This window comes from Silene latifolia, chromosome 9 (genome assembly GCF_048544455.1).
Source record: "Silene latifolia isolate original U9 population chromosome 9, ASM4854445v1, whole genome shotgun sequence".
Lineage (NCBI taxonomy): Eukaryota > Viridiplantae > Streptophyta > Magnoliopsida > Caryophyllales > Caryophyllaceae > Silene > Silene latifolia.
In genome coordinates, this window is record NC_133534.1 from 200,403,557 (window position 1) to 200,431,128 (window position 27,572).

At 44.2% G+C, this 27,572-nt stretch overlaps 1 protein-coding gene across 1 annotated transcript; it reads right to left on the reverse strand.

The window, feature by feature from the left end:
* LOC141602097 (uncharacterized) lies at positions 1–27,103 on the reverse strand. Its single transcript, XM_074422410.1, has 5 exons — positions 27,028–27,103; positions 26,734–26,913; positions 1,002–1,135; positions 776–902; positions 1–650 (listed from the first exon to the last, which is right to left on the reverse strand). Exons 1-5 carry the CDS (start codon positions 27,101–27,103, stop codon positions 1–3), a joined length of 1,167 nt encoding a protein of 388 aa, XP_074278511.1.
* Positions 27,104–27,572: the final 469 nt, after the last annotated feature.

Genomic DNA, 27,572 nt, shown 5'->3' on the forward strand with positions numbered 1-27,572 from the left:
TTACAAATACTCAAAAATTTCTTGGTAAACTACGTTTGTTGTAATATTCGATGTACGCTTGTTACTGTCGCAGATTAATAGTTTAAGGCCTTGTTTGCTTGTAACCCTCCAGATCGCAACATAAAGTTGTCCATAGTTGAAGACCGGTCTTGGAAGATAAATGCTCACTTGAGATAAGGACTGGCCCTGGCTTTTGTTTATTGTCATGGCAAAACAAACAGCAATGGGAAATTGTCTTCTACTAAACCGGACTGGAAATTTACTGAAATCTGAAGGAGTGAGTGTAATGCGAGCAATGTGCACTCTATCACCTTTATGACTACCAGTCAACACTGTACAGCTAATTACGCGTCTCCCTAAATCTGTCACTATTAATCTGGTACCATTGCACAACCCATGCGATTGATCAATATTTCTAAGGAGCATAACCATAGCCCCGACTTTCAATCTCAATTCATGGTTTGGGAGGCCAGAACATTTAATACTGTTCAAGAATTCTGTGGAGTAAAGGTCAGGGTCGCCTATAGTTCTATCATCTCTACTGACCTCATCAGAGCTTAAGTAAATTCTCTCTTCCTCATGGATAAGAGATAACACATAATCATTTACATCTTCAACTATTTCGTGAGTGGGTGCACGAATTGCCCTTTCTTGAAGATAATTTGGGTCCGATTTTGAAGATCAGGATAAGTGATATCTACTAAGGAGGCAATGGGATTAGCCACGTGTTGAATAAGTAAATCGTCGGGGAACTCTATGTCAACTTCAACATCACCATCATTTGGATCCCCGACCAACCCATCTCCAATTTTCAGAATCCACTCCAAGAATTTCCTTATCTCATCTACATTAGTGTCTTCACTTCCGGCTTGTAAGCGTATATTTTTAGTCAATGTAAGCACCTCAAATTTAAGACATACACATCTTAAAACATTGAAAGAAAATATAAATTAATTGAATAGCGTTTTAGTACCCATTTGGAAACTAAGTTTTGAACATACCTTACATGAACTCCACAAATACGACGAACAAAGAGAAGCATGAACAACATCAGCCCTGCTCCCTTTGGAAACAACCGGTAATTGTCGAAAATTTGGGGCTTTTTCCCCAAATGATTTTGCCTCGTAAAATTGACCTTTTAAATGGCTAATTGGTAATATAAGGATCATAACCATATATTTGTTTTGAATTTTCGTTGATTTTTGGGCATTTGAGTGAAATTGAGACGGTTTCACAGCTAAACCGTAAATTGCTTCGAAAATGGCCTTAGGATTGCCCATTTGCGATGAAACTTGATATTTGGAATCCTTGGATGATGGGTAAACTTCCTACCACCTCGGAATTTTGGTCTGTGACGGCTTTTTCAGGACACTTTTCTAGGGCATAATCGCCGTTATAACAAAATGTTGCCGAAATTTCGACTCGAACCTATGACTAGGCTTCAACTTAAGCTTGACTCGACCCAAATTATCACATGAGTGATCGGGTTTGTGGGAAAATTACGAAAGATGGCGAGAAAAGAGCGACTTCAGGGCTTCTGAAACTCGGAAATCCCCTAATCAAGGCTTATCGTCACTTGGCGCGGCCTAAATTTACCTTAATTTTGCAGGTGATGAGGCTTCTACGTCCGGGAGGGCTCCCATGGACATAGACACTGCTGTCGATGCTTCTCGTGTTCTCGAGGAGGTTTTCACTGCTGTTAGGGCAGCTAGTGGGGTTGCTGAGGACGAGGTCCAGGAGGAGGAGGCTGCTGAGGAGGAGGAGGCCCCGAGGCGGGCCAATGTTGGGTGAGGCGGTCGGCAGCTGAGGGGAGCACCTGCGTGGGATGAGACCTGGGACATCAGGCACTTGCTTTGCGCTGCGGAGGGTCACCTGTCCTATAGGACGGTGAAGAGGTTGGTAATCTTGAATTCATTACCCATCACTCATCTTCTTTCATTTCATTTGCTCATATCCTTTCCTATTTCATTCAAACTAAAGATAGCTTTTTTTTCAAATCCCAATAGGAGGCCGGGAACATCAGATTTTTCTCGGGCTACACGACGGCGATGGAGTGCTACGAGAGGCTGTCGGCGGAGGAGCGAGCTATGATCGAGCGGGGAGCATTTGGCGCCCTGGTGCAGGCTTGGAGGGATATCGCGAAGAGGAAGCTGCGGGCTAACCTTAGCCTGGTTCGTGCTTTCTTGGACCGATTCTGGGACACGACTTCCACTTTTCACATGCCTTTTGGTGAGGTGGGAGTCACGTTGGAGGACTACGGCATGATCTCTGGTCTGCCGTGTGGGACTAAGGCGGTGGAGTGGTCGGAGACTGCCATGAGGGTGGACTCGGCCGAGGCTAGGAGATTGATCGGCTGGAACTAAGCGCCAAAGGCTACTGCAGTGCCTGGTTTGGTGCCTAGTTCTTATGTCCGAGACTACTTTGCGGGGAAGACCCCGGCGCAGGTGGTGATTGACGGGAGATAGACGGCTCCTACTCCCTGTACAACTGAGCAGAGGGCCCGCTTGTGGCTTTGCTGGTTCCTGTCTTCGATCTACCTCTGAGACAAGGGAGAGAAGTTGTCGGCGAAGCTCCTTCCCTTTCTTTCTGACTTGAGCTCCCTAGGACGTTGGGACTAGGTCACCGCTGGTTTTGCGGTCCTCATCCGCTTCATGAGGGCCATGGTTCGTCCGGAGTTGATGGAGAAGGGGACTTCTCTTGGTGCTGTCGGCCCTGGACTACTGTTGGAGGTATGAACCTTCATTTAGGCTAAAATCACTTCCTTTCCTTATCGAATTACGAAAGATCGTTATTGACTATCTTGCTTCACGGGCGTGGGTGTACTCCTACTTTCCGAGCCTCTCGCCCAAGAGGACGGAGCCGCTGGAGAAGGCATATCTTGTTGTGAGGGATTGGGTGATGTGTCGCACGAGGAGCAATCGTTCCTCTCACGGTGTCTACCGGCGGGACGTGAACGCTCTTCAGCTGGATAGCGTGAGCATCTCACTTATATTCGTTTTGCTTCTTTATTGCTTTTTAAACCGATCATAAGAATGATTCCTTGCTTGTCTTTTCCCAGTGGGTGCCCAGGCCTTGGGCAGAGTACGCTGGCGCGCCTCCTTTTGTGGCTGAGGTCCTTCGACCTAGGAGCTCGAGCCGATTGCTGCTGAGGACGTCGATGGGTCCTGTGTGGTACCTGGGCGAGCGTTTAGCTCGTCAATGCTCTCGGGATGTCTTGACGGTTCCCATCGATCCTCCTAGGACGATGTTCAGGGAGCCTTCTGAGGCTGAGAGGGAGGCTGACTTGGCTGGCGTTGGTGGTGACGCCCTCTTGCTTTCTGGTGAGGACTCCTCGGCGTTCCTCTACGGGAGGTTGGCGTACTGGCCGGTTGTGGTGACATTTACTCTTCTTTATTTTCGATTTTTTTGAGAATACGATGAAAGATCATCGATTGATGAAAATCATTTGACTTTGCAGGAGGTCGAGGCGGCGGGCATCGAGTCCTCAGAGTACCGCGAGTCTCTCGAGTACACTGACGCGACCGAGAGGACGACGATCTCCGAGCTGCGTGACTTTGACGTGGCTGTGACGGATGCTGGCCTGGACAATTGGCAGCATCTGATTCGGAGGGTGAGCCTTTGATTTGTGTGATTTTTGTGTAAGAACACATTTGATTGAACTTATCCAATTATTGAGAACTTTTTGAAAATGCAGATAGCGTCGTCTCGGTTTGTGGCGTTATGGAGGGTAGCCAACCGGCTGCGAGCTACTGCTGTCGAGGCACTTGTCGGCGGTCGAGGTCGTCAGGTATGAACCTTTCGTCTACTTCATTTTCTAATTTTCTTACTTTTCTTGTGATTGCCTGAAATGATTGACATGAGCCAATTTTGTTGTTTGTAGAGGGAGCGTGAGCTGGAGCGAGAGCTGGCCCAGTCTCGGGAGGAGGCAGCTCGTTTGCTGAGGGAGCTTGAGGTTCGCGACGCCGAGGTTGCTGCTCTCGAGGCGAGAGTTGCGGAGTTAGGTGGCGATCGGCAGTAGTTTTGTTTTTGTTTGTCTGTTGTTGGCTGTATCTTGCACATTTGTACATTTTAGGACCTACATTTTGGACATTTGGATTTTGCTTGGGACTCGAGCCCCCAGTTTGTTGTACATATCCCTCTTTTGGTTGTATAAGATGGCCTGAGTGCCTTTGCTACTCGGTTGTGTTGTTTGTCCCTGCAGGTTAGCTTTGAACAGGTTTGGTAAATAACGGTTTATGCCGTCATACTGCCGAAATTCACATACAAATTCACGTAGAACATACATTTGTATATACGGCCTAAATTAGCGCAAAATGAATGTCTCAAAAGTGCAAAGAAATGCAAAAAATTTGTCGGAAATAACCGGACGAAAGGGAGGGTTACCCCCAAAAAAATGAAAAAAATAGAAATCTATAAGTTAGAAATGTAATGTAGGACGGGAGTGAAATGATTAAAAAAAAAATAATAAAAAAGAAATATATAAGTTTGAAATGAATTACTTTCAAATGAAAAATTATTTCCTAAAATGAAAATATACAAGTGCGCTAAAATGACGAAAATGCTGATATTGCCTCGAAAAGCGTGCCTGCGGAATTAGGAAACACGAAATATGGCAATTTTGACGTATTTACCAAAATAATAAACCGTATGAATAGGAAATTATTCGCTAAGGAATTTAGGAAAGATCCAACGCGGAAATCACAGAAATGTTGCTGAGGAAGAGGCGCAGCAAGAGCTGCGTCCCTTTGAAGAGGCGTAGCAGGTGCTGCGCCTGTTCCCCGGTGTATCCGTCCTGGCGGATTTTAGGAAACAGATTTTAGTATAAATAGAAACATCGATAGAGGTTTTATTCACACAATTCTTCCGTCTCTTCTTCGTCTTATTACATAAAATTCTCAAAATAATCATTCATCATGAATACTTTAGAGATTCGTCTAAAAGAGTGGACGAATGAGTTTTCCAACGTGGAGAAACATGATATGGATGCTTATAATCTTGGATCGTTGTTGAGTTTGAAGCTTATTAAGGTGGTCAAACCATTCCTAGATGCTTATCTTGATTATTGGGATCCGAATTATCACGTTTTTGCTTTCTTCGGAGGTGACATTTGCCCATTTCCTGAAGAAATTGCTGCGATTGGTGGGTGGGACCCAGAACACTTGCCTGCTACTCCTTCTACTTCACAAGGGTATAAAAACAAGTTTAGAGACTTGCTTGGATTGACAAGAATTGAGGTGGACTGTCTAGTAACCTCGAAAGGAGTGCGAATGTTGGACTTTATTGATCGATTCATTAACAAGGCCGACCCTACCATCTCTTATGTTGCTAGGCGAAGGGCATTCGGATTTTGCTTGTTAGATGTATATGTCTATCAAGGGTATGTTGATGAAGATTTGAGAGGTGATCCCCGTCTCCTGGGCCTAGTTGAGCAAATGGAACTGCGCAGGAGCCCAGGCTGTTTATGTTTAGGAGAGATCCTATTGGGTTTGGATAATAGGAAAGCCAATCGCGGCCTACCTTATTTGGGAAGTCCCATTATCTTGCAGGTAAAAGAATACTTTTTTCTCTTTCTTTTTTTTTTTTTTTTTTTTTTTTTTTTTTTTTTTTTTTTTTTTTTTTTTTTCTAATACCCGCTTTTGGTAGGTCTGGCTTATGGAGCGTCTTCGATTGATCGAGCCCCCAGTTCATGTTCCTTCTTATCATGCTCGCTCGATTGCAATGAGGACCAGGCTTTACATGGTGGACTTCACTCGGGTCTGCAATTATTGGGAGAACAAATTGAAGAGTGATGATGGCCCCTTGATTAGATGGGTTGTACCATGGTGGCATCTCAAGTATGTCACTGGAGTATCTTCCTTGGATCCTACCCGATCTGTGCGCATCCCTGGCTTGGAATTCATGGTATGCATCTTCCCGGAGAGGCTGATGAGACAGGTTGGACTGAAGCAGACAATCCCGAAGCTTGACACTGTCCCGCAGACTGCCGTGGCGCTTACTACTGAGAGTCGAAGGGAGTGGGCCATTAAATGGGCTCAAAGAAACGTGTGTTTCTTGAACTCTTCTGTTTGTGCCTTATGGGTGTCGGACTCCTATCTGCGGTGGAGGAAAGCTATTACTCCGGAGGAGCGTGAGAGATTGAGGAAGCGCGAGCCCGTTGACTACAAGGTGCGCGAGGTGGAAAAGGAGAAGCATCTGACTGAGGGAGAGGAAGAAGCCGGCTTTCGAGTCGTTCATCCTTCGAAGAAACCGAAGACCTCTTCTGCCGTAGACAAAGTGATTGACAAGAATGGGAAGGCCAGACCACGAGAAAGACTGTTGGTGATTAGGTCCGAAGTGGCGCAAGAGCGTCCAGCTCGAGGTCGGGACAAGAAATATGACAAAAATGACCAGGGCAAGGGGAAGATGGAGGAATAGCCTAAGTATTTATTATTATTTATTATTATTATTGTAATAAGAATGTGGGGTTTTTAGAATCCTAGCCTATTTTTATTTTTATTTATTTATTTATTTTTAGCATTATTATTATTATGTAACGTATTATTATTATTATTAGAAAATGAAATAAAAGAGGTTAATTGGTTATGAAACCGTTGTGATTTTCTATTTATTATTCTTGTCAAATTTCAAATGCAATTGCAAATGTCCTTCTATTTACATTTTGAAATTAATGGGTTGTATCCTGTGAAGGACTGCCTACGTATTCATTAAGAAAATGAAATCAAACCCTTGTGCGTAGTTCGAGTGAATGTTAAAGAATAATTGTTCTAAGCAGGAGCTTGTAATGAACTTAGAAGATAAGCATGAGGTTTTTACTTACTCTTAAGGTACAATTTAGTTTATTTGATGATATGAGGATGACAAATTGTCAAAATGCAAGAGCAGAGTGACATTAGCTTATTTCAGCTTGGCCAGGGGCCGTTTATTTAGTGCCACAAGAGCGACACGTGAGGTTACGCGAGGCGCGTTTTTGTTCCTATTCTAGGCATAATACCGCTTTAGTTGGTCAAGGTTTGTCGGGTTGGCAAATTCATTCCCATCTAGGTCTTTGATTCTAACCGCACCCCCTGGAAGTATGGACTTGACTAGAAATGGCCCTGCCCAGTTAAATTGGAATTTTCCTCGTGGATCGACAGGTAAAAGAGCTCTAACCGACTTCAGTACTAAGTCTCCTTCCTTGATGTTCTTTGGCTTGACCCTTTTGTTGAAGGCTCGTTTGATACGTGCTTGATATGTTTGGACGTTATGCAATGCGCGTAGCCTACGTTCATCCAGGAGGATGAGTTCTTCATATCTATCCCTCTTCCAATCGGCTTCTGGGATTTGACTTTCGAGCAAGATACGCAATGATGATATTTCTAACTCGACTGGCTGTACAGTCTCCATGTCGTAGGTCAAATAGAAAGGGGTGGCCCCAGTGGGCATCCTAACAGATGTGCGATATCCCCACAAAGCAAAGGGTATCTTGCTTGGCCAATCTCGATAGTTGTCAATCATTTTCTTGAGAATTGTGACAATGTTCTTGTTTGCCGCCTCTACCGCGCCATTAGTCTGTGGTCTATATGGCGAAGAGTGGTGATGCCTGATTTTGTACTTGGCTAGCAATTGCTTAGTCTCAGCTTGGAAATGTGATCCATTATCATTAATGATCTCATGTGGGCAACCGTATCGACAGATGATGTTGTCTTGTATGAACTTTGCTACATTTTTGGCCGTGAGACTAGTGTAGGAAGCCGCTTCTACCCATTTGGTGAAATAGTTGATTGCCACTAAGATGAAACAGTGACCTCCTATTCCGGCTGGAGTTATCTTCCCGATTATATTAATTCCCCGGGCAGAAAATGGCCAAGGAGATGTTATCGTATAGAGTAATGAAGGAGGGACATGTTGTACATTCCCGAAGATTTGGCAGCTGTGGCAATGTCTTACGTATTTGATGCAATCGGATTCCATTGTGGTCCAATAATACCCCAAACGTGTGATTTTCTTTGCCATCATGCGCCCACTCATGTGAGGACCGCATTCTCCATCATGGACTTCTTCCATTACTTTCCGCGCCTGTGAATGATCAAGGCAACGGAGGATTACACCAAGAGGTGTTCTTTTGTATAACTCTCCTTGCATGAGAACATATTGGGAAGCTAGTAGGCGTATAGCACATTGTCCCCTTTTGTCCATATCCGGTGGATAGGTACCGTTGAGCTTGAAATTTAGAATTGCTTTGAACCAAGGTTCCTTTGTGATTTCCTCTTCATCGGTGATTTGGTGGACATAAGCTGGCTCTGATCGTCGTTCGATACATAAAGGCATTTCCACCATGTCGTCTGGCATAATAATCAAAGATGCAAGTTTTGCAAGAGCATCTGCAAATTGATTTTCTTCCCGAGGTAGGCGTAGATAGGTTACGTGATCAAAGAATTGGGCAACTTGGTCTATTCTGGCTTGATAAGGTGCGAGGCTTTTGCTTCGGATTTTCCAAGATCCGGTAACTTGATTTATGATCAGGGACGAATCCCCATGCACTCGGAGGTTTTTAATGCCTAAGCTCACTGCCGCTTGTAGTCCAATGAGACAGGCTTCGTATTCCGCAGCGTTATTTGTCACCTCAAATTCGAGTTTGACAGAGATCGGTGTATGCCCGCCTTCAGGAGAAATGAGCAACACTCCTATTCCAAATCCTCTTAAGTTTGATGATCCATCAAAGTAAAGGTCCCAGGAGTCTACATCGGTTTGGAGTATATCCTCGTCTGGAAATGACCAAGTATCGATTGTTTGTGCATCATTAATGGGATTTTCTGCAAAGAATTCGGCAACGGCGCGCCCTTTTATAACTTTCAGAGGCACATATTTGAAGTCGAACTCTGAGAGCATCAAAGTCCATCTTGCTAGGCGTCCGTTGAGGACGAGTTTTTCGAAGAGGTATTTGACTGGATCCATTTTGGAGTATATTTTGACGGAGTAGCTAAGCATGTAATGACGTAGCTTCTTCGTTGCCCACACAAGAGCGAGGCATGTCTTTTAGAGTTGTTAATATTTGCACTCGTACTCAAAGAACTTCTTACTAAGGTAGTAGATAGCCATTTCTTCCTTTCCTACGTTTTGAGCTAGCATGGCGCCCATGGCTGTTTCGGTTACTCTGAGATATAAACCAAGAGGTTGATCTCGTTGAGGTGGCATGAGCACTGGTGGTTTAGCTAATATCTCCTTGATTCGGTCAAATGCCTTTTGACAGTCATCATCCCACATGGTGTGATCTGTTTTCTTGAGCTTCTTGAAGATAGGTTCAAAGATCATGGTGAGTTTCGATATGAATCGACTTATATATTGCACTTTTCTCAGGAATCCCATGACTTCTTTTTCCGTCTGAGGTTGTGGCATTTCGATCAGAGCCTTGATCTTGGAAGGGTCTATTTCTATACCTCGTTGGCTAACCACGTATCCCAGGAGTTTTCCAGATGTTACTCCGAACGCGCACTTCTGAGGATTGAGCCTCATGTTGTACTTCCGTAGCCTTGAGAAGAATTTGCGAAGGTTCGCAATATGCCCCTCTCTATCCTTGGACTTGACAATCATGTCGTCTACGTATACCTCAACTTCTTTGTGCATCATGTCATGTAAGAGTGTGGTTGCGGTGCGTTGATATGTAGCTCCGGCGTTGATTAACCCACACGGCATGACCGTATAGAAATAGGTTCCCCATTGAGTGACAAAGGCAGTCTTATGCATATCTTCTATAGCCATCTTGATTTGGTTGTAACCCGCGTACCCATCCATGAAGGATAGTAACGCGTGATCTGCGGTATTGTCCACCAATATGTCGATATGTGGTAGAGGAAAGTCATCTTTAGGACTTGCTTTGTTTAAGTCCCTAAAATCAACACAAACACGGATTCTACCATCCTTTTTGGGTACGGGTACTATGTTGGCTACCCAGTCAGAGTACTCGGAAACTTTGATGAACCCGGCTTTGAATTGCTTATCGACTTCTTCCTTAATCTTGAGAGCCCATTCTGTTCTCATTCGACGAAGCTTTTGTTTCACGGGCTTGAAACCTGGCTTAATTGGGATTCTATGCTCGGTGATATCCCTGTCGATCCCTGGCATATCTTTGTAGGACCAAGCGAAAACGTCTTTGAACTCGTGTAGGAGGTCTACAAAATCGGCCCTTTCGGTAGAGCTCAAGTTAATCCCTATCCTAAGTTCTTAGAGTTCTAGTTCGGTTCCTACATTGATGGGTTCAGTGTTCTCTATTACTGGTCCCCCTTCCCCCTCTTTTAGTATTTCCTCGGCTATTTAGGGAGGTATATCAATTGAGTCTGGGTCTGGGTCATCCTCAGTATCATCGGAAACAGAATTGCATTCAAGATAACACAAAGAGTAAGCAGAACCTGATTTATTCATATTAAAGTTTGAGAAAAGTTGAAACAAAGAAGCCATCTGATCTGTGGTCAGTGGCGGCAAAGGGACAGTTGTTGGGACATTTCCCAAACTACTGTTACTATTCGAGGCTAAGCTAGGAGAAACAAAGGGAATGGGGATGACGACAGTAGGAGACTCCTTAGTGACTTCTCTAGACTCCGACTCTGACTCTAACTCGAATTCATCGTCTTCTGGTTCTTCTTTGAGCATCTCTCCTTCTCTAGTGGTGAGCTTGAAAAGTCTTCCTTAATTGTTGGTCCATTTGATTGATTTTCTCCATCCTTTCTGCTGGTTCGCGTTTGTTTCTGTGATTAACGCGGTAGGGTTGAAGTGGTTGTCTTGAAGTATCATGGTAATGATCTCATTCCGCGCGGCTCTAACAAATCGGTCTTCTCCAAATAGTAGACTAACAGCTTGTTCGTCTAAGCAAGGTGCTTGACGGGCTTTGACGGTAGGAACCGTTTCTGGAGGAATGAAGTAGCAATCGTGAAAGATCTCAATTCCGGCTAGCTTCCCTCCGAGGTAGTGCCAAGGTTCGGGAAATCCGTGAAAGAGTTCTTGGCTTCCTTCCCTAACGAAGAATCCATTTAGGGTAGGGAAGTATGGTCGCATTTGGACTCCTACGTGCTTACAGTTTTGAACTTGAGCGAGCATTTCGAGAACTTCCTCTTTAGTGGGTTTGTATCCTAGTCCAAGTGGTATTCTTTTTGAGTTAGCTTCCTTGTAGGGTGCGAAGGTGTTTCTTCGGACAGAGTTCAAAGGCATTCCAGGGGAGTATCCGTGGGATTTGAGTATGTGGTTGACCACCAAGTTGGAGTAGGGATTGCAGTATAGGGGTGCCAACTCACTTTCTATGACACTTATGCTTTGAAAGCCCCCAAGTTCGTATACTGAATCCGCAAGGACTTGATTATTTGACTTCTTTTCGATTATTGCCTTAATGTGTGACGAAGTGATCGTCACCACTTTGCCATTTAGTGGGATTTTGATCTTTTGGTGAAGGGTGGATGTTACCGCTTTGGAAGCGTGAATCCAGGGTCTTTCCAGAAGTATGTTGAAGGAAGCTTCAATGTCCACTATTTGGAAGTTAACCTTTCGCTCAATTGGCCCTGTGGCTATGGTTAGGTTAATGAGCCCTACTACCTTTCGTCGTGTAACATCATATGCGCGAACACCTTGATTGGTAGGGGTCCAATCCGACTCTCTCATGCCTAGTTTGTATGCCGTTTTGAGGGGTATGACGTTGACCGCGGAACCGTCATCCACCAAGGTCATTGGCACATTCTTCTTTAAGCAAATGACAGTGATGTAAAGAGCAAAGTTATGACTGGCGCCAAAGGGTGGCAAATCTTTGTCTGAGAAAGTAATAGGATTATTTAGCTTCGGTGATTCTTGGAAGACCAAGTTGACTACATCGTCGGGTGTGGAGTTATGTGCTACATTTAGTTTGGACAAAGCTTGCAGTAAAGCTTGGCGATGTGGGAATGAGCTTGCTACTAGTTGCCAGACTGAAATATTAGCCTTTGTTATCTGTAATTGCTTGAGCAAATGATCAGTAGAGTCATCTTAGTTATCATTTGGCGTGATAACGTTGGTTGGACCATTTTGAGTAGTATTTTGATATGGACGCCCCGAACGAGTTAGGTGATCTACATCTTGGTCTTCACCATTTTGGACTATTTCCTTGACTAGGGAGTGTTCAATGAGATACTCGTCTTCATCATCATCGGCCCATACTCCATTGACTGTAGCTAGTTCCCTCATTCTCATGATCTCGTCCTCTAATTGTGTGATTTGGTCGACTAGTTTATCAACCACGGCGACTATTTCTTGAATGGTAGCATCTTGGGAGAAAATTAGTTGTGCATGTTATTTAGGCGTTGCATTGGGGTCATGTAAAGTTGTCACCACGTTTTCCAATTCCAAAACTTGCCTATCCACACTCCTTGCCCATGTGATGAAGTCGGAAATGGTAGGGGAGATAATAGAGTAGAACCCTTCATTCTCGATCGCGTGGATCTCATCTTCAACGGGAGAAATGAGGTGTGAACAATCTAAGGTAGATTCTTCACTTCTGATCACTAGAATTCCAAGAGGATTTTGAGTGTTGTTGGGCTTACCTCTCGGTGGTATTGGTAGTCGACCATCCTCAATCATGTCTTGAAACACATTCTTCAATTTGTAGCATTTTTCTGTGTCATGCCCCTTACCCCTATGATATTCGCAGTATGAGTTCTCGTCCCAGAACTTAGATTTCTTTTCTGGTTTGGGCGTAGGTCCTATGGGTTGGAGTTTGCCTTGTTTCATTAACCTTTTTAGAGCATTTGAATAAGTGTCCCAAAGATTTGTAAATTTCCTTGGTGGGGCACTCTTCTTGGATGGCTCATGGAGGTTAACTTCATCGGTTTTGCTAGTGGAGCCGTAAGAACGACTTGTTGAGCCTTGATATCCTCGACCTACCGTTTTGGACAAGAGCCCTTTACGGATGTCATCTTCAATCCTTGTTCCTAGTACGGTTAAGTCTTTGAAGGTTTTGATGTTTTGGTACCTCAAATGATTGGCATAGATGGGATTCCTAGTCCATTTCCTCGAGCAGAAATGGTGATCATGTAAGGTACAAACATTTATACAAGCATTACAACGGGATGCTGAGTGCATTTAAAAGGTTTTGGTTTAAAGGGTGGGTTGCCATACCGAACAATCAAACCCGAAGTCTGTGGAGAGGCTTGTGCCAAACAAGAGTAAGGCCGATTACTAGTCCATTTCCACGATTAGTGAAAGTCCTTGATACAAACAAGATTAAGTACCATGGTATGGATGACGTCAATCGCTATCCATCCTTAGGCCCAAATAAGAATTAGGACCGTTTAGACGGGACGATTGGTCGAATGGGTTGGGTTGGGCCTAGAAAGGCTGAATGAAACGATCTAGGAAGACCGAGTTATGAAAACCGACAATTGTCTTGTACAAACTATTCCCTAACCTTGTTCAAGTTTCACCCTTGGCTACACATAAGTGTATTATCCCCAGCGGAGTCGCCAAACTGTGGACGCGGGCCCACAGGGGCGCTTGGGAGGAAGAGAACAAGCGTTTGCATTTGTGGAGTCGCCACCAATTTATTGTGGAAAATTGGAAACCGTTCGAATACCTCGTGCCATGTCAAGACACAAAGTAGTGACATGAATACTAAGCACTCGTTACCCTTAGCATTCTATGTCTAGAATGACTCTCGTGGATGCCAATGAACACGGATGTTCACAGAGATCTGGAGTAAGCGGTGAGGGTACGTATTATGATCTGAAGCTCTTTTGATCGAACACCTAATCCCGCCCGCCTCGATAGCGGCCTCTACTAATGATTAGGGAAGTTGTCTATACTCGATATATTGTCGATTTATATGCATGCAATGCAACGTCCAACATTTTAATCCTAGCATGTGAAGATTAGACTAAGTCGGTGAAACATGTAATTTTAGCATACAATTAGGATTTTATTTTTATGCTTTGCATTTTTTTTATATGTTGCATGCATCGCTAAATCGCCATAACTAAACATGCATTTTAATCGAGTTTATCGACCGTGTCAATTACAATTATCGTAGTTCACCGCTTTAGTTCACTTAAAACGTGATAGATGATAAATTGACATGACCTCTCGCTAAATAAACAATTGAGACTTAGCCTTACCAAAAATTAGAAACCATGAAAACCTATTTCGTGAGGGAGTGCTCTCGGCCAAACCGGGGTACAAACCTTGTTACGTAGGGGAAGTGGGTGATAAATGTCTATCCACCGAATTCATATTGGTGAGGGTTGTATCACCAAAGCGAGCCCAAGTTGATGTGAATTTGGATCATGGACACATTTATTCGAAATTTGGGTTGAACTCAACAAAAGTATTCTCGACCATAGCCGGATGTGTTTTGGGCTAAAGATAAATATTAATGTAATTTTTTCGAACAAGAGTTCTAAAAGTAGAATTGATTAATGAGTTAATCCACCGAGTTATATTGATGAGGGTTGTATCGCCAAAGCGTGCCCAAGTTAATATGAATTTGGATCTTGGAATCATTTATAATAGTTGGGTAGAGGTCACTATATAAATGCTCATATCTTGTTAAATTATTTACAAGTATGATTAAAAAGACAAATGTTAATATTTCCTTTTCCTCCATACTTGTAGTTCATTACAATGAATCCATCAAACGCTACTACACCGATAACTATTGAGTCTTGCCACAATGTTTTTGACGACGTTTGCTTCAACATTGATTTCGACACTACTAGAGAACATCATTTTCGGATAGGTTCGGATGGAAACCTAAACTTTATCACTTCTTCTAGACCACCTACTACTACAAGATCTCTTGTGAGCCGGTCTCAGGAAGACCGCCTCATAAAATCTATAGGATCTTTATCTTTGGAAGAGAAAGCTGCCAAAACTAGTGGGAGCTCAAGAAATCAAGCTCTTGCTTCTAAGGGTAAAAGGTTCAAGAAGAAAGGAAAGAAAGGGAAAAACTTCAAGCAAGTTGAAAATGAGTGCCATTATTGCTATGGCATGGGACATTGGCTTAGGAATTGTCCAATATATTTGCGAAATATAAGGGAAGAAATCATCGTTCCAAAAGGTAAAATTCCTAAGGATATTTATGTTATTGATGTAAATTATACTTCCACTACGACATGGGTATTGGATACCAGTTGTGGTTCTCACCTTTGTAATCATTTACATGGGCTAAGAGACGTGAAGAGGCTTAGCAAAGGAGATATGGATCTACACCTTGGAAATGGAGCTCGAGTAGCGGCCGAATCCACGGGAACTTATGTATTGGCTTTGCCTAATGGATTTGAGTTGTGTTTACATAATTTTTTTTATGTGCCTACACTTTCTAAAAACATTATTTCAATCGCCATGTTAGACATGGACATTTTTTGTTTTGTCATTAAAAACAATCGTTGTATTATTTCAAGGAACGACTTGGTTATAGGCCAAGCTCCTTCCATTAATAGCATTTACATTTTAGAAACCTCGAATCCAACTAATGACATCTACAACATTCAATCAAATAAACTCAAATCAAGTGATCCAAATGAATCGTTCATTTGGCATTGTCGATTAGGTCACATAAACGAGAATCACATCAAAAGATTAATTTCGAATAATGTGATTACACCATTTAATTATCAATCATATGGAACATGCGAATATTGTCTTCTTGGCAAGATGACTCGTAATCCTTTTAGCGGTAAAGGAACACGAGCTGGTGAACTATTGAGACTCATACATACCGATGTGTGTGGACCAATGAGTATCACCGCTCGAGGAAATTATGACTACTTCATAACCTTCACCGACGACTTGAGTAGATATGGGTATATCTATTTAATTAAGTATAAGAGTGAAGCTTTTGAGAAATTCAAGGAATTTCAAAATGAAGTAGAGAACCAATTGAACAAAAAGATAAAAGCACTACGATCCGATCGTGGTGGAGAATATCTTAGCCATGAATTCGATTCACACTTGAAAGGTTGTGGCATAATATCACAACTATCTCCACCCGGAACACCACAACTCAATGGTGTTGCCGAAAGGAGAAATCGAACCCTACTTGATATGGTTCGATCAATGATGAGTCAAACCGAGCTACCAAACTCGTTTTGGGGATTTGCTATCCAAACCGCAATGAAATCTTTGAACATTAGTCCTACAAAAGCAACCGAAAAGACTCCATAAGAGATATGGAGAGGAAAAGTTCCAGTTCTATCCTATTTGAAAATTTGGGGTTGTGATGCTTATGTCAAAGTTAAAAGTGACAACAAGCTAGCCCCACGATTTGAAAAATGCATCTTTGTAGGATATTCTACCGCCTCAAGAGGTTATCACTTCTATAAACCTCAAGAAAACAAAGTGTTTGTGTCTTGCGAGGCAGTCTTCTTAGAAAGAGAATTTATTTCTAAGAGACAGAGTGGGAGAAATTTTGAACTGAATGAAGTTCAAGAGCCACAAACCGAGATAGAGAAGCAAGAAGATGTTCCTTCGTCGTCTAGCGCGGTTGTCCCTCCTCCACTTAGAAGAACGGGTCGAGATTCTCGCCATCCCGATCGATATGTTGGACTTATCGAAGAAGATGGAGTACTCGATGTGTTGCTTTTAGAAAGTGACGAGCCCGCCACCTACAAAGCCGCAATCTCTAGTCCAAATTCATCCTTATGGCTTGAAGCCATGAAGTCCAAGATGGAGCATTCAATGCAAATGGATTCTCAAGGTCAAGAATGGCATAGAAGGACATGATGATGTCTACAAAGCTAGGCTAGTGGCAAAAGGATTTACCCAAGTCAAAGGTCTTCATTATGATGAAACCTTTGCCCCTGTAGCCATGCTAAGATCCATACGGATTTTGTTTGCGATTGCCGTATTTCATGATTATGAAATATGGCAAATGGATGTCAAAACCGCTTTTCTAAATGGGCATTTAGAGGAGGAGGTGTACATGATACAACCCGAAGGTTTTGTTGATTCTAAAAATCCTAACAAAGTATGCAAACTTAAGTGATCCATTTATGGACTTAAGCAAGCATCAAGAAGTTGGAATCATCGATTCGATCATGTGATAAAAGAGAACGGTTTCACTCGAAGTATTGAGGAACCATGTTTATACATGAAATTTAGTGGGAGCAATGTTGTGTTCCTAATCTTGTATGTCGATGACATACTACTCATTGGAAATGACATTCCGATGTTGTCTTCTGTTAAGAAGTGGTTAGGTAACCACTTCCATATGAAGGATTGAGGCGAGGCACAATGCATATTAGGTATCCGGATCCATAGAGATAGATCCACGAGGATATTGGCACTAAGTCAAGAATCTTATGTTGATAAGATTTTTCGACGTTTCAGCATGGACAAATCCAAAAGGGGATTGGTAACTATGGTAAGTGGGACAATATTGAGTAAGTCTCAATCGCCCACCGAACCCCATGATGTTGAACGCATGAAGTTGATCCCTTATGCTTCCGCCGTTGGATCAATCATGTACGCCATTATATGCACACGTCCTGATGTCTCGTATGCCTTGAGCATGACGAGTAGATATCAAGGAAATCCAGGTGAGAGTCACTGGATAGCCGTCAAGAACATCCTTAAGTACTTGAGAAGAACTAAGGATTCTATCTTAGTGTTTGGATGAGATTCCGAGCTCCGTGTTAATGGTTACACGGACTCAAGTTTTCAAATGGATAGAGATGACATGAAATCACAAGCTGGTTTTGTTTTCATGCTCAATGGTGGTGCTGTTAGCTGGAAAAGTGACAGGGTTGTCGTATACGTATCAAAAATAACTAACTAAACTAATTATATAGCTAGGGAAGTCAGGTCGATCTCCTCAGGGAGGTAAGATATTTGTAAGAGTCCGTCTATTTAGTCACAAAATGGGGGGTGTTTAAATTGGTTTTCTAAACTAAAAAGGTTTAAAGGAAAGAGAAGCAGAGAAAAGAGCAATAAAGGCAGAAGAAGATGATAAACTATCAAATAAGAAGGGATATGTCAGGATTTCGGTTCACTACGGCAGTCCAGTGACTCTACTGTAAACAACTTAGATAAATTACTGTGAGACGGATATGGAAAGGTCCTTTCGGTCCACTTTCTATCCTAAAATACCACTAAATTAACTTCCGTCCTCGTCAGGGTAGTCTACTGTTCATAGCAGGTCTATTTAGTCCAATCTTCCGATCCAAGATTAAATTTAACCAGATTAAAAAGTTGACTCAGAAGCGTGCACTCAACTAAGTCGGTAAATACAGTTATATTGCTATGGTGATAGAATCTCACAAATAATTCATCTAACTTATTTACTACATCGTCACATTTCTACCGTAGATCCCCTAATCCCAATTATACATGAATTTTATATAGTCTTTTTAGCCTATTTCAGCACGTATTTCTATGCTATTATCGTAGTTTATTGCTACGAAATGCCCTGAATATGCTACTTTGGTTTATTTTGTCTTATTTGCAGGAATGGACCAGAAAGTAGTGAAATCAAGCCATTTACCGTCCGTTTTGCATGCATTTGGAGGAAGAATGAATTTGGAGCGGAAATATTGTTGTCTCGGGATGCGTGAAGCCATTTCGGGAGCTAAAAGGACAAGTCATACCTGTACTAACGAGAATAATGAGCTGCTGAAGTTAGTTTTCACTCGATCGAGTGCTTTTTTAGTCGATCGAGTGGTTTTAGGTCAAATAATTAGTCGATCGAGTAGTTTCTTGGTCGATCGAACATTGCATATTGAGTGTTTACTCGATCGAGTGCTATTTTTAGTCGATCGAACGGTTTGGGCTCAGATTTGCTCGATCGAGTAGTTTTAAACCACTCGATCGAGTGGTTTCTCAGTGGGCTCGGGCTTTTTAAGTTATATTTCGTTATTAGGGTTAATAAAATCGCCTTTCCTATAAATAGGAAGACGATATATCAGATTAGGAGTTCAGTTCTTCTTCCCTGGAGACGGAACGCTGCTTTTCCCTTCTCTACTTGTTCATCTTTATTTCCGGATTTATTTCAGTAACATTTATCTCCCTTTTCCCTCTTTAATTTAATGTTTATTCCTCTTTCTCTCTTTATTTATGTTCATTATTTAATTATGTCTAGCTAAATTCTTCTGCTAGGATTAGGGTAGTCAGTGAATGGATGTTAATTAGGTTATTAGATATGTCATTGTAGTTATATCTATGTTATTAATCGCTGCTATAACTGTATCCTGCTAGTTGATTCGAAGCAATTAGCCTTTTAATTTAGGTAAGCCTTGACCTAGACCGAAAGGTTTGATGGAGTGAGACCTGCAGTGAACAATATGATGCTTTAGTGAGGGCGAAAGTTAAGCTAATAGCATTTTAGGGTGAATTGAGACCGAAAGGAGATATTCATTGCCCCTTAGACCGACACATCGACTGATCTGTGACCTAAGCTGCATTTAACTGACGTTCATTGATGACCCGAAATCCTATTTTCCCTTCTCTTCTGTTAATTTCTCTTATTCATTTCTCTCTTGCTTTAGTCTATTTAGTTTAGTTAAATCAACTCAAAACCCCCCGATTGTGACATAGACAGACCGAATAGACAAGTGAATAGTGACCGCCTCCCTGTGGAGATCGACCCTACTTACCGCTGACTTCTGTTAGTAGTAGCTAGGTATTTATTTTTGGTACATAACGACCGTATCAAATTTTGGCGCCGTTGCCGGGGAGGCAACTATTTTATTTATTTGTTTATTTCGTCTGTTTTTAGCCTCAAGGGATTTCTCCCTTGAGGCCGTTCTAATCTTTTTCTTTAGTGCTGTTTTGATAGGCCTTACAGATTCTACCTAGACAGTTCTACGTGAAAGATCGTCAAAGGAAAGGCTTGAGTACCTTTGACCCATCACCTATGTCCCATTATATGGCACAGCAGGTGATTTACTGCGGGAGATGTGGTGCTGCTGAGCACAATGCAGTTTTTTGTATGGCAGAAAATGACGCGGTCTACGAGTTCAAGCTTTGGGGACGTGTTAGCCATTACCCTGTAGTTGTGCCGCCACATCCACCCTATCAATGGCCACCGCAACAACAAGATCCCCCTGATATACGGACAGAAGAGGTTGCGGAGTTGAAATCTTTGTTGAAGACACTTGCATCCCAAGTGCAAGAAGATGATAGACGCACTTGTGCACGATTTGATAAGCTCGAGTCTGAAATTGCTCAGTTAGCAGCTGAGTCAGATAGTGGGCAACCAGAAGAGGTATACTTTACCGAGAGCGGTTTTTCCCATGAAGAAACCGTGTTGCCCAATGCTGAGGATGATTTTTATGACTCGGATGACGAATTTCTGTCATATTTCAATAGTTTACACGAGGATTTCAGCACTGTATAGGAAGAATCACTCGATCGAGTGACTTATATTTGTCGATCGAGTGAATTTCCAGAAAACCTGTCCGATCGAGTGGTTCAAAGCACTCGATCAAGTGGAAATAAGGAGGAAAGTCCTCGATCGAGTAATAATTCTGCTCTATCGAGTGAGTTGGCCAGGGAGAGCAATGATTTGTTACTTGGGTTCATTTTAGACGACAATTTTGATGATGACAACGGTTATGGTGAGTCTCCCCTTTTCAAGGCCGAGCTGGATGCGCTTGAGGCTGAGATTTATGGGACGAATCCAGCTGAGGAGGGTGATGAAAGGACAGCTGAGTCGGTATTTGCTCCTAACACGGAAGAGGTAATATCTTCCTTTGTCTATGATTCCATCATTGAGAGCAACCAACCCGAGGTAGATAACGATAATTCTATTATTGTTTGTTTGAATAATACAATGCCTCATTTGACTCGTGCTATTTCTTTTAAAGCTATACCCCCTCCCATGTGGACGAATAAATTAGCGATTTTTCACCATCCTTGTCGTCTTAAAATTGTTAACCTGAAACGGGGCCCTAATTTATTGTCAATTGCTCCAGCGCTCCTTCATTTTGTGGATAAATTTAGGAGCTCGCATAGGAAATTTGTTAGACTTAAACAATTGTACATTTATATTTCCTATTTCTTGATTCCACTGTGGTGCTACTTACATTTTTGTGTAGCACATGCGCAGCTGTACGATCTCATGCTGCGCGCTTTGAGCTGTTTTGATTGTGACTAATTAGAGAGCCTCGAAGAAAAGAAAGGTCGAGTTGGGACCTGTCTGAAGCTAGCGCTACCCGGAAGGCAATCCGGAGATTTGTTTTTAATTGTTTTTTTTATTTTATTTCAGTTTTAGTTGTAATAATTGGTCTTCGTACCATAAACTATATCAGTATGCTCGCTTTGTTAGTTTTACGGGCTGTTTTATTGCGTCTTTGCAGGAATATACTAAGGTTCACTCGATCGAGTATTTTTTGTACTCGATCGAGAGCTTTTGCTGCTGTTCTATTCGATCGAGCACTCTTATTCCACTCAATCGAGTACCTGCAAAGAGAGAACAACTCGATCGACTACTATTCCTTTCGATCGAACTATTTTTGGATGCCCATTCTACTCGATCGACCACTATTCACCTCGATCGAGTGCTTTTGACTTGGATTAGCTTCCTGTGACGATATTTGGGCTATTTAGCGACCTCCCACGTTGCTGGCTGGTTTGGGGAGGTCCCTTATTCGCGTAATCTTGTAAACTCTCCGCATTTACTCTCTTTCTCTTTTAGTTTGCGTTTCCTTTCCATGTTTTGGTACAATGAGGGCATTGTACGGTTTGGTTTGGGGAGGTTAAGCATCCATATCTGTGTCTGCATCTTGTTTTTATTGCATTTATGTTGTCACGTTTAATTTCTGTGTGCATTGTTGTTTATTTTTATAAAATTCAAAAATCTCATAAAAATTGAAAAATTGTTATGTTAAAAATTCAAAAATATTCACGTTTATTTTAGCATATAGGTTGAGTCGGAACGGTAGATTTCAATGATGATATTGCACTGCATTTGTCTTTTTGCTTAAGCCTTGCATAATACTAATTATCTTTTTAGCTTTGTCTTATTGCATATCTACGAGTTAATGTTAAATTTAGCTGAACGAATAGACTTGACCTGAGATTTTAGCAACCTACTTATATTTCTAAGGAATTAGAGCTTTATAAACTGATGTCATTTATGACCAGTTTCATGTAGGATTGTGAGTAGTTACTCCTTGCATAACATGTATCATTAATTTGCACGTTTATGAAATTCAATTGCTTTTTGCCTGCATACATTCGGGTTAGTGGTTGGTGTCACATGCAGGGAGGTGCTTACATTTTCCCTTTCTTTCATTTTTACCCATTTAACTCCACATTAGCCAAATTTGCCTGTTGATCCTTAAGCTACATCCCAAATTTAGCCTGCCTTGTCAAGCTAGTTTAGTATGTTATTGCGGTATATGTTTTATTGGTCCAAGTTTGGTTCATATCATATCGATTTGGAGTTGGTAATTTATGAAGAAAAGGAGGTTGATGAAAAAAGACGTGAAAAATAAAGAAACGAAAGAAAAAAGTTGAAGAAAAGAAAAAAGAAATGAAAAATGAAAAAAAAAAACAGAAAAAGACGTGAAGAGAGTGATGGGGCATATTCTGCACCCGCTGACCGAGTCAACATATTGAGCAAGGTCAAAGCTAAAAGACAGCAAGTCAACATATTAATGACCCTAAGCAGCACGGACTGTCGGCTGTCACTGGGTCTCGGCTCGACAACTAGCCGGACGAGAGGCATATCCGCGTACTCACATCCAGTCCCCTCGGCATGGAGTCAACCAGGCCTGCCGGCCTGCCATGGGTCCCTCGGCCGAGGGTAAGATAGTCTTTCCACCTGCTCTGCCACTTGGCCACTTGGCCACTACGTGACAAAAGGTGAAAGTCTATAAATACTCCACTTCTCTCATTGAGAAGAGGATCCCAAAACCAACTGAATAATTGGTATAAACTCCCTTATCTCTCGACTATATATTTCGCCAAGTAACATACAACTTATCTCTCTAAGTTCACTGACTTGAGCGTCGGAGTGAGTACGCTCGGCCCCAAGCCGAGCCCTCAGTTTGTTAATCTTTTACAGGAGAGAATACAAGGAAGAGACGAGCAACAGCATCATTCTACAAGCTCACGTGGTCACAACTCTGCTTCGGAATTACACCCGGCACAATTGGCGCCGTCTGTGGGGAATAGATACTAAAAGCTAGTCACCTCCCTTACTAAAAACAAAAAACCCATTCAACGAGCTAAGAAGATGTCAAAGCAACAAGAAACTGTGAGTGGAGGAAATGCATTCTTCCAGGATGACACAGTCCGCAATTCTGAGATCGGGCAGTCCCCCACCGGCCGAGTCATGGACACGGCGTACGGGATGCCAAAAGAGCCAGAAACATCGCTGCCTACCGACCAAATCACTGTCATGGGACACGTGGTTGATGCAGCGAAATTGAAGCTATTCCTGGACCTGATGGGTAGTAAGCCGCTAACCCCCGTCACGACGACGGTTACAGCAGCGCACCCACAGGAGACCAGGGCCCATGGAGTAACCCCGAAGAACTTGTCCGGAGCAATTCAAGGAGCCGGGCAAGCTAGGATGCCGGCGGAGCCCGTGGTGCCAGTGGCAGACCTAAGTCCTTCCCCCACTCGCGGGAGGACAGCGTCGCCGCGGAAACAACGAGGCCACCCCCGGAGGAATGAAAGAAGTCCGACTCACCAAAGTCGGACAAGAAGCCCTTCCTGCTAGATGGAGAGAAGTCGGACTAAGGGTGCGAGGAGCCGATTGCCGCGTGTCATTCGACACGTGGTCAGACAGCCCCTCAGTGCCAATGTCCTAGAGATCCCTGTGCCGACTAAACTGAAGCTGCCGCCCTTATCATACAAAGGAGATAGCGACCCGACCGACCATATCGAGGCGTTCGAGTCGTACATGTTGGTATGGGAGCAGCCTGATGAGGTGTGGTGCCGAGTCTTCCCAACAACCCTGCATGCGATGAGTCAGAGTTGGTACAAGGGGCTACCTAATGGCTCGGTACACTGTTATGCCGACCTGAGAGACAACTTCATAGCCCAATATGCTTGCAACAAGAGAAGGGCCGTGGAGACATCAGATCTCCTAACTATTCGACAGGGGGAGGACGAGTCCCTCCGGAGTTACGTGAAAAGATTCGACGCCAAGGTTCAACAGATCCGTGAACTGAACACCGAACTGGCGGCCTTCGCACTGATGAAAGGCCTCCCGAAAGGCGATTTCAAAAACGAGCTGATCAAGTGCGAGGACCTCAACTTCGACTCCGCCAGAAAGATGGCCGACCGAGCCATAAAGGTGGAAGACTATCACAAGACCTGGGTAGGCCATAGTGAAGTCGGGCACCCAGAGAGGAAGAGCCGCCGGGACAACATAGATGAAGACCACCGTGACGGGATTAAGTCACGGCCTGAGAGATTTAATAGGAAACAGAACTCGGCGGGCACCGGGGGAAGTTTGGGACCGTACTACCCAAAAGCGGTACAGTAGTCTCACCCCCCTGGTCGCCTCTATAGCCGAGGTCTTCACCCTAAGCAAGAACGATGGACAGAAGTGGGCAAGACCGCCCAAGATGAGGGGGGACGGTGACACGAGCCAGTACTGTGAGTACCACGGCCACACCGGCCATAAAACCGACAACTGTCGGCACCTAAGGGACGCCATCGAAGAGCTAATCCGAAAGGGAGCCTCAGCAAGTATGTAGCTGAAGGCCCAGGAGCAAGCTCCGACGGGGCGAATAGAAAATCCGTTTTTCAATGGATGGGAGTAATCCAGTGATGTCCATCCGGGCCCTGACACTAATGTACGTCTCAGACCGGGGGGAAGCACAAGAGCCCCTCCTTACAGCAGGAGGGCGATTCGATGAATACTGGCTGACAGACATGGAGGGTGTGCTTCTAATGAGCCATTAGGAGCACAGACAACCTAAGGAAATATTTCATATGACGGCGGAGGTGTCCGAGGCCGTTGTGGGCACCCATATGCGCGATTATATCTTATGAAGAATGATCCAAGTTTTCCATTGAAATGCTTGTCCCCTTCATAGCCGTGCCAAAGCAGACGCCGCGGCCAAAGCCGGGCAGTCACGCCAAATGCAGTTGATACTCGCGAAAGCGACCAACGTTCTTAGGAACGTATAAGTACATTTGAGACGCAACTCTAGTCGCCTCGGCCAACCGAAGGCCTGGCAGAGGAAGCGATCAATCTGTCTACAGATACGAACGTTGTCGCGCCGTAACCTCGATTGCCTCGGCCAAAGCCGGGAGTGACGGGGACACAACAACCGATACGCTAATAGGAACGTATGAGTACAGTTGAGACGCAACTCTAGTCGCCTCAGCCAACCGAAGGCCTGGCAGAGGAAGCGATCAATATGTCTACAGATACGAACGCTGTCGCGCCGTAACCTCGATTGCCTCGGCCAAAGCTGGGAGTGACGGGGACACAACGACCGATACGCTAATAGGAACGTATAAGTACAGTTGAGACGCAACTCTAGTCGCCTCGGCCCGCCGAAGGCCTGGTAGAGGAAACGATCAATATGTCTACAGATACGAACGCTGTCGCGCCGTAACCCCGATTACCTCGGCCAAAGCCGGGAGCGACGGGGACACAACGACCGATACACTAACATGTTCACAACGGCGGTTGGGAAGCGCAAATCTGACCGCCTCGGCTAAGACCGGGAGTGGAGGAGGAAGCGACCGACATGCCAACATGTTGAAAAACGTTTAAGTACAATTGAGATGCGCCTTCTAACTGCCTCGGCCAAGCCGAAAGTAAAAACGAAAAAGCGCTCAATATGTTCAAACGTAATAAGACAACTGAAAGGAGGATGAGAACAAATAAGCACTATTAAAAATGTTTTACAGGTGAGACAAAGACGACGGCCGTCCCCATAGGGATAGCCTAAGCACAACCTACCAAAGTTTTACCAAAAAAATAAAAGGTATAACAAAAGATTACAACATTGAGACATGAAGCACCAAAAGGATGGCAGGGAGGAAAGGCTCAAAAATTGGCCTCCGAACAGCTGAAGCTGTCGGAAATGCCGGGTGAATTTGGTGACGACCGCCCGTCTCCCTATGCTTGTTGCTGCTCGCCACCGGCAGCAGTAGCAGCATTACCAACGGTGGGCGGTCCAGAGGACGACTTGGCAGCTTGACTTGCCTTTGCCCTCTCAGCCTCCTCCCTAGCCTCCTTCACCTTTGCAGCATGGGCCGCCTTGGCCTCCGCTTCCTAAGCAGCCTTCGCCGCCTTCGCCTCATCCGTGGCCTTGGCCTCCGCAGCAGTCGCCTTCTCATCAAGAAGACGGTCAAAATCTTGCCACGGGAAGTTACCTTCAGGAAGGAGCTCTTTGATCGCATCCCTAGTAGCATCTTCAGCTTGGTCCCGGTACCGGGCACACATGTCAGGGATGATGACGACTTTCAGAGTCTCAATGTCCTTCTCCCTCTGAGCAAGGATAGCCTTTGTATTCTTATGCTCCTTCGCCTCAGCCGAATGCAGGGACTTCCATTTTTCCCTCTGCTCAACCATGGCCTTATAGCCACCCTCAAATTTGTCTCTCTCCTCCCGCAGCTTAGCGGCATCAGCCAACGCCGCCTCAACCTTAGCCCTCTCGGCCAGGACCACCTTCTCAGCGCCATCCTTAAGCTTTCGCTCAGCGAGGAAGTCCTTCATGGTGGCCAGGAAGTCTTTCTTTGTCCTCTCGGCCTCCTTCTTAGCAGCGGAAAGCTCAAGCCTAAGCCGTTCAAGCGTAGGGGCACTTTGAGCCACGAGCTTTTCTTGCTCGACCATACGAGTGCCGGCAGCTTCAGCCCACTTCACCAGCCTTTTGGCCAATTTTACGCCGTCCTCCCTGAGCTGAACACAGGAAGCCTTCTGGGATGAGGAGTCGGCGGTGACATTTTTATCACCCGTCTGCACAGGTTGCTTTTCCAATTGCCGTTCGGTGAGAAGAACAGGTGGCGACGGCTGATCTACAAAAAACTCAGACAAGGCGTCCATGTCAACATTCATCGACATATCAGAAAGCCTGTCATCAGGAATGCCTAAAGAACCTGCTAAATCCGAGCCATAGGTTAGATCCGTACCAGTCTTGACCTTCTTGGATAGAGGGCCGGTTGAGTCCTTCTTTTCCCCTGCCTCGGTAACAGCGGCAGCAGGCATTGTTTCTCTCCTCTTCTTTGAAGGAGGAGGACCCTCCACAACGGTGACCTCCTCTTCAACATCGACGACTACCTGCACCTTTTGGACCATGGGGATTGAAGATTGAGCTGGAGTTGACGCCGTGGCCGCGTAGACGTTGTCTTTGGTCTCCGGTGCGGCACGTTACCGCCAATCTCCGCCTGAGTCGCCGCCACGTCCATTGCCTTCACCGCCTGCTCCATGAGTTCGTGAGGGGCCGGTCTGCGATCACGTGGCGCGGCCTTAGGATGCAGCTCAACAACTTTCCCGTCCTGGTCAAGTCCCAACTTCTTGAGGATGGAGACGGACAGATCCTGACCAAACCGATCTGCAAGAAACAAAAGAAGAGTTAAACGAGAGAAGTACACCGAGGCTAAAACATCAAAGCATCAAAGAGGGGCCTCATACCGACCCTACTCACCCTGGCTGAGGGCCGGTATGAGGCCGACGT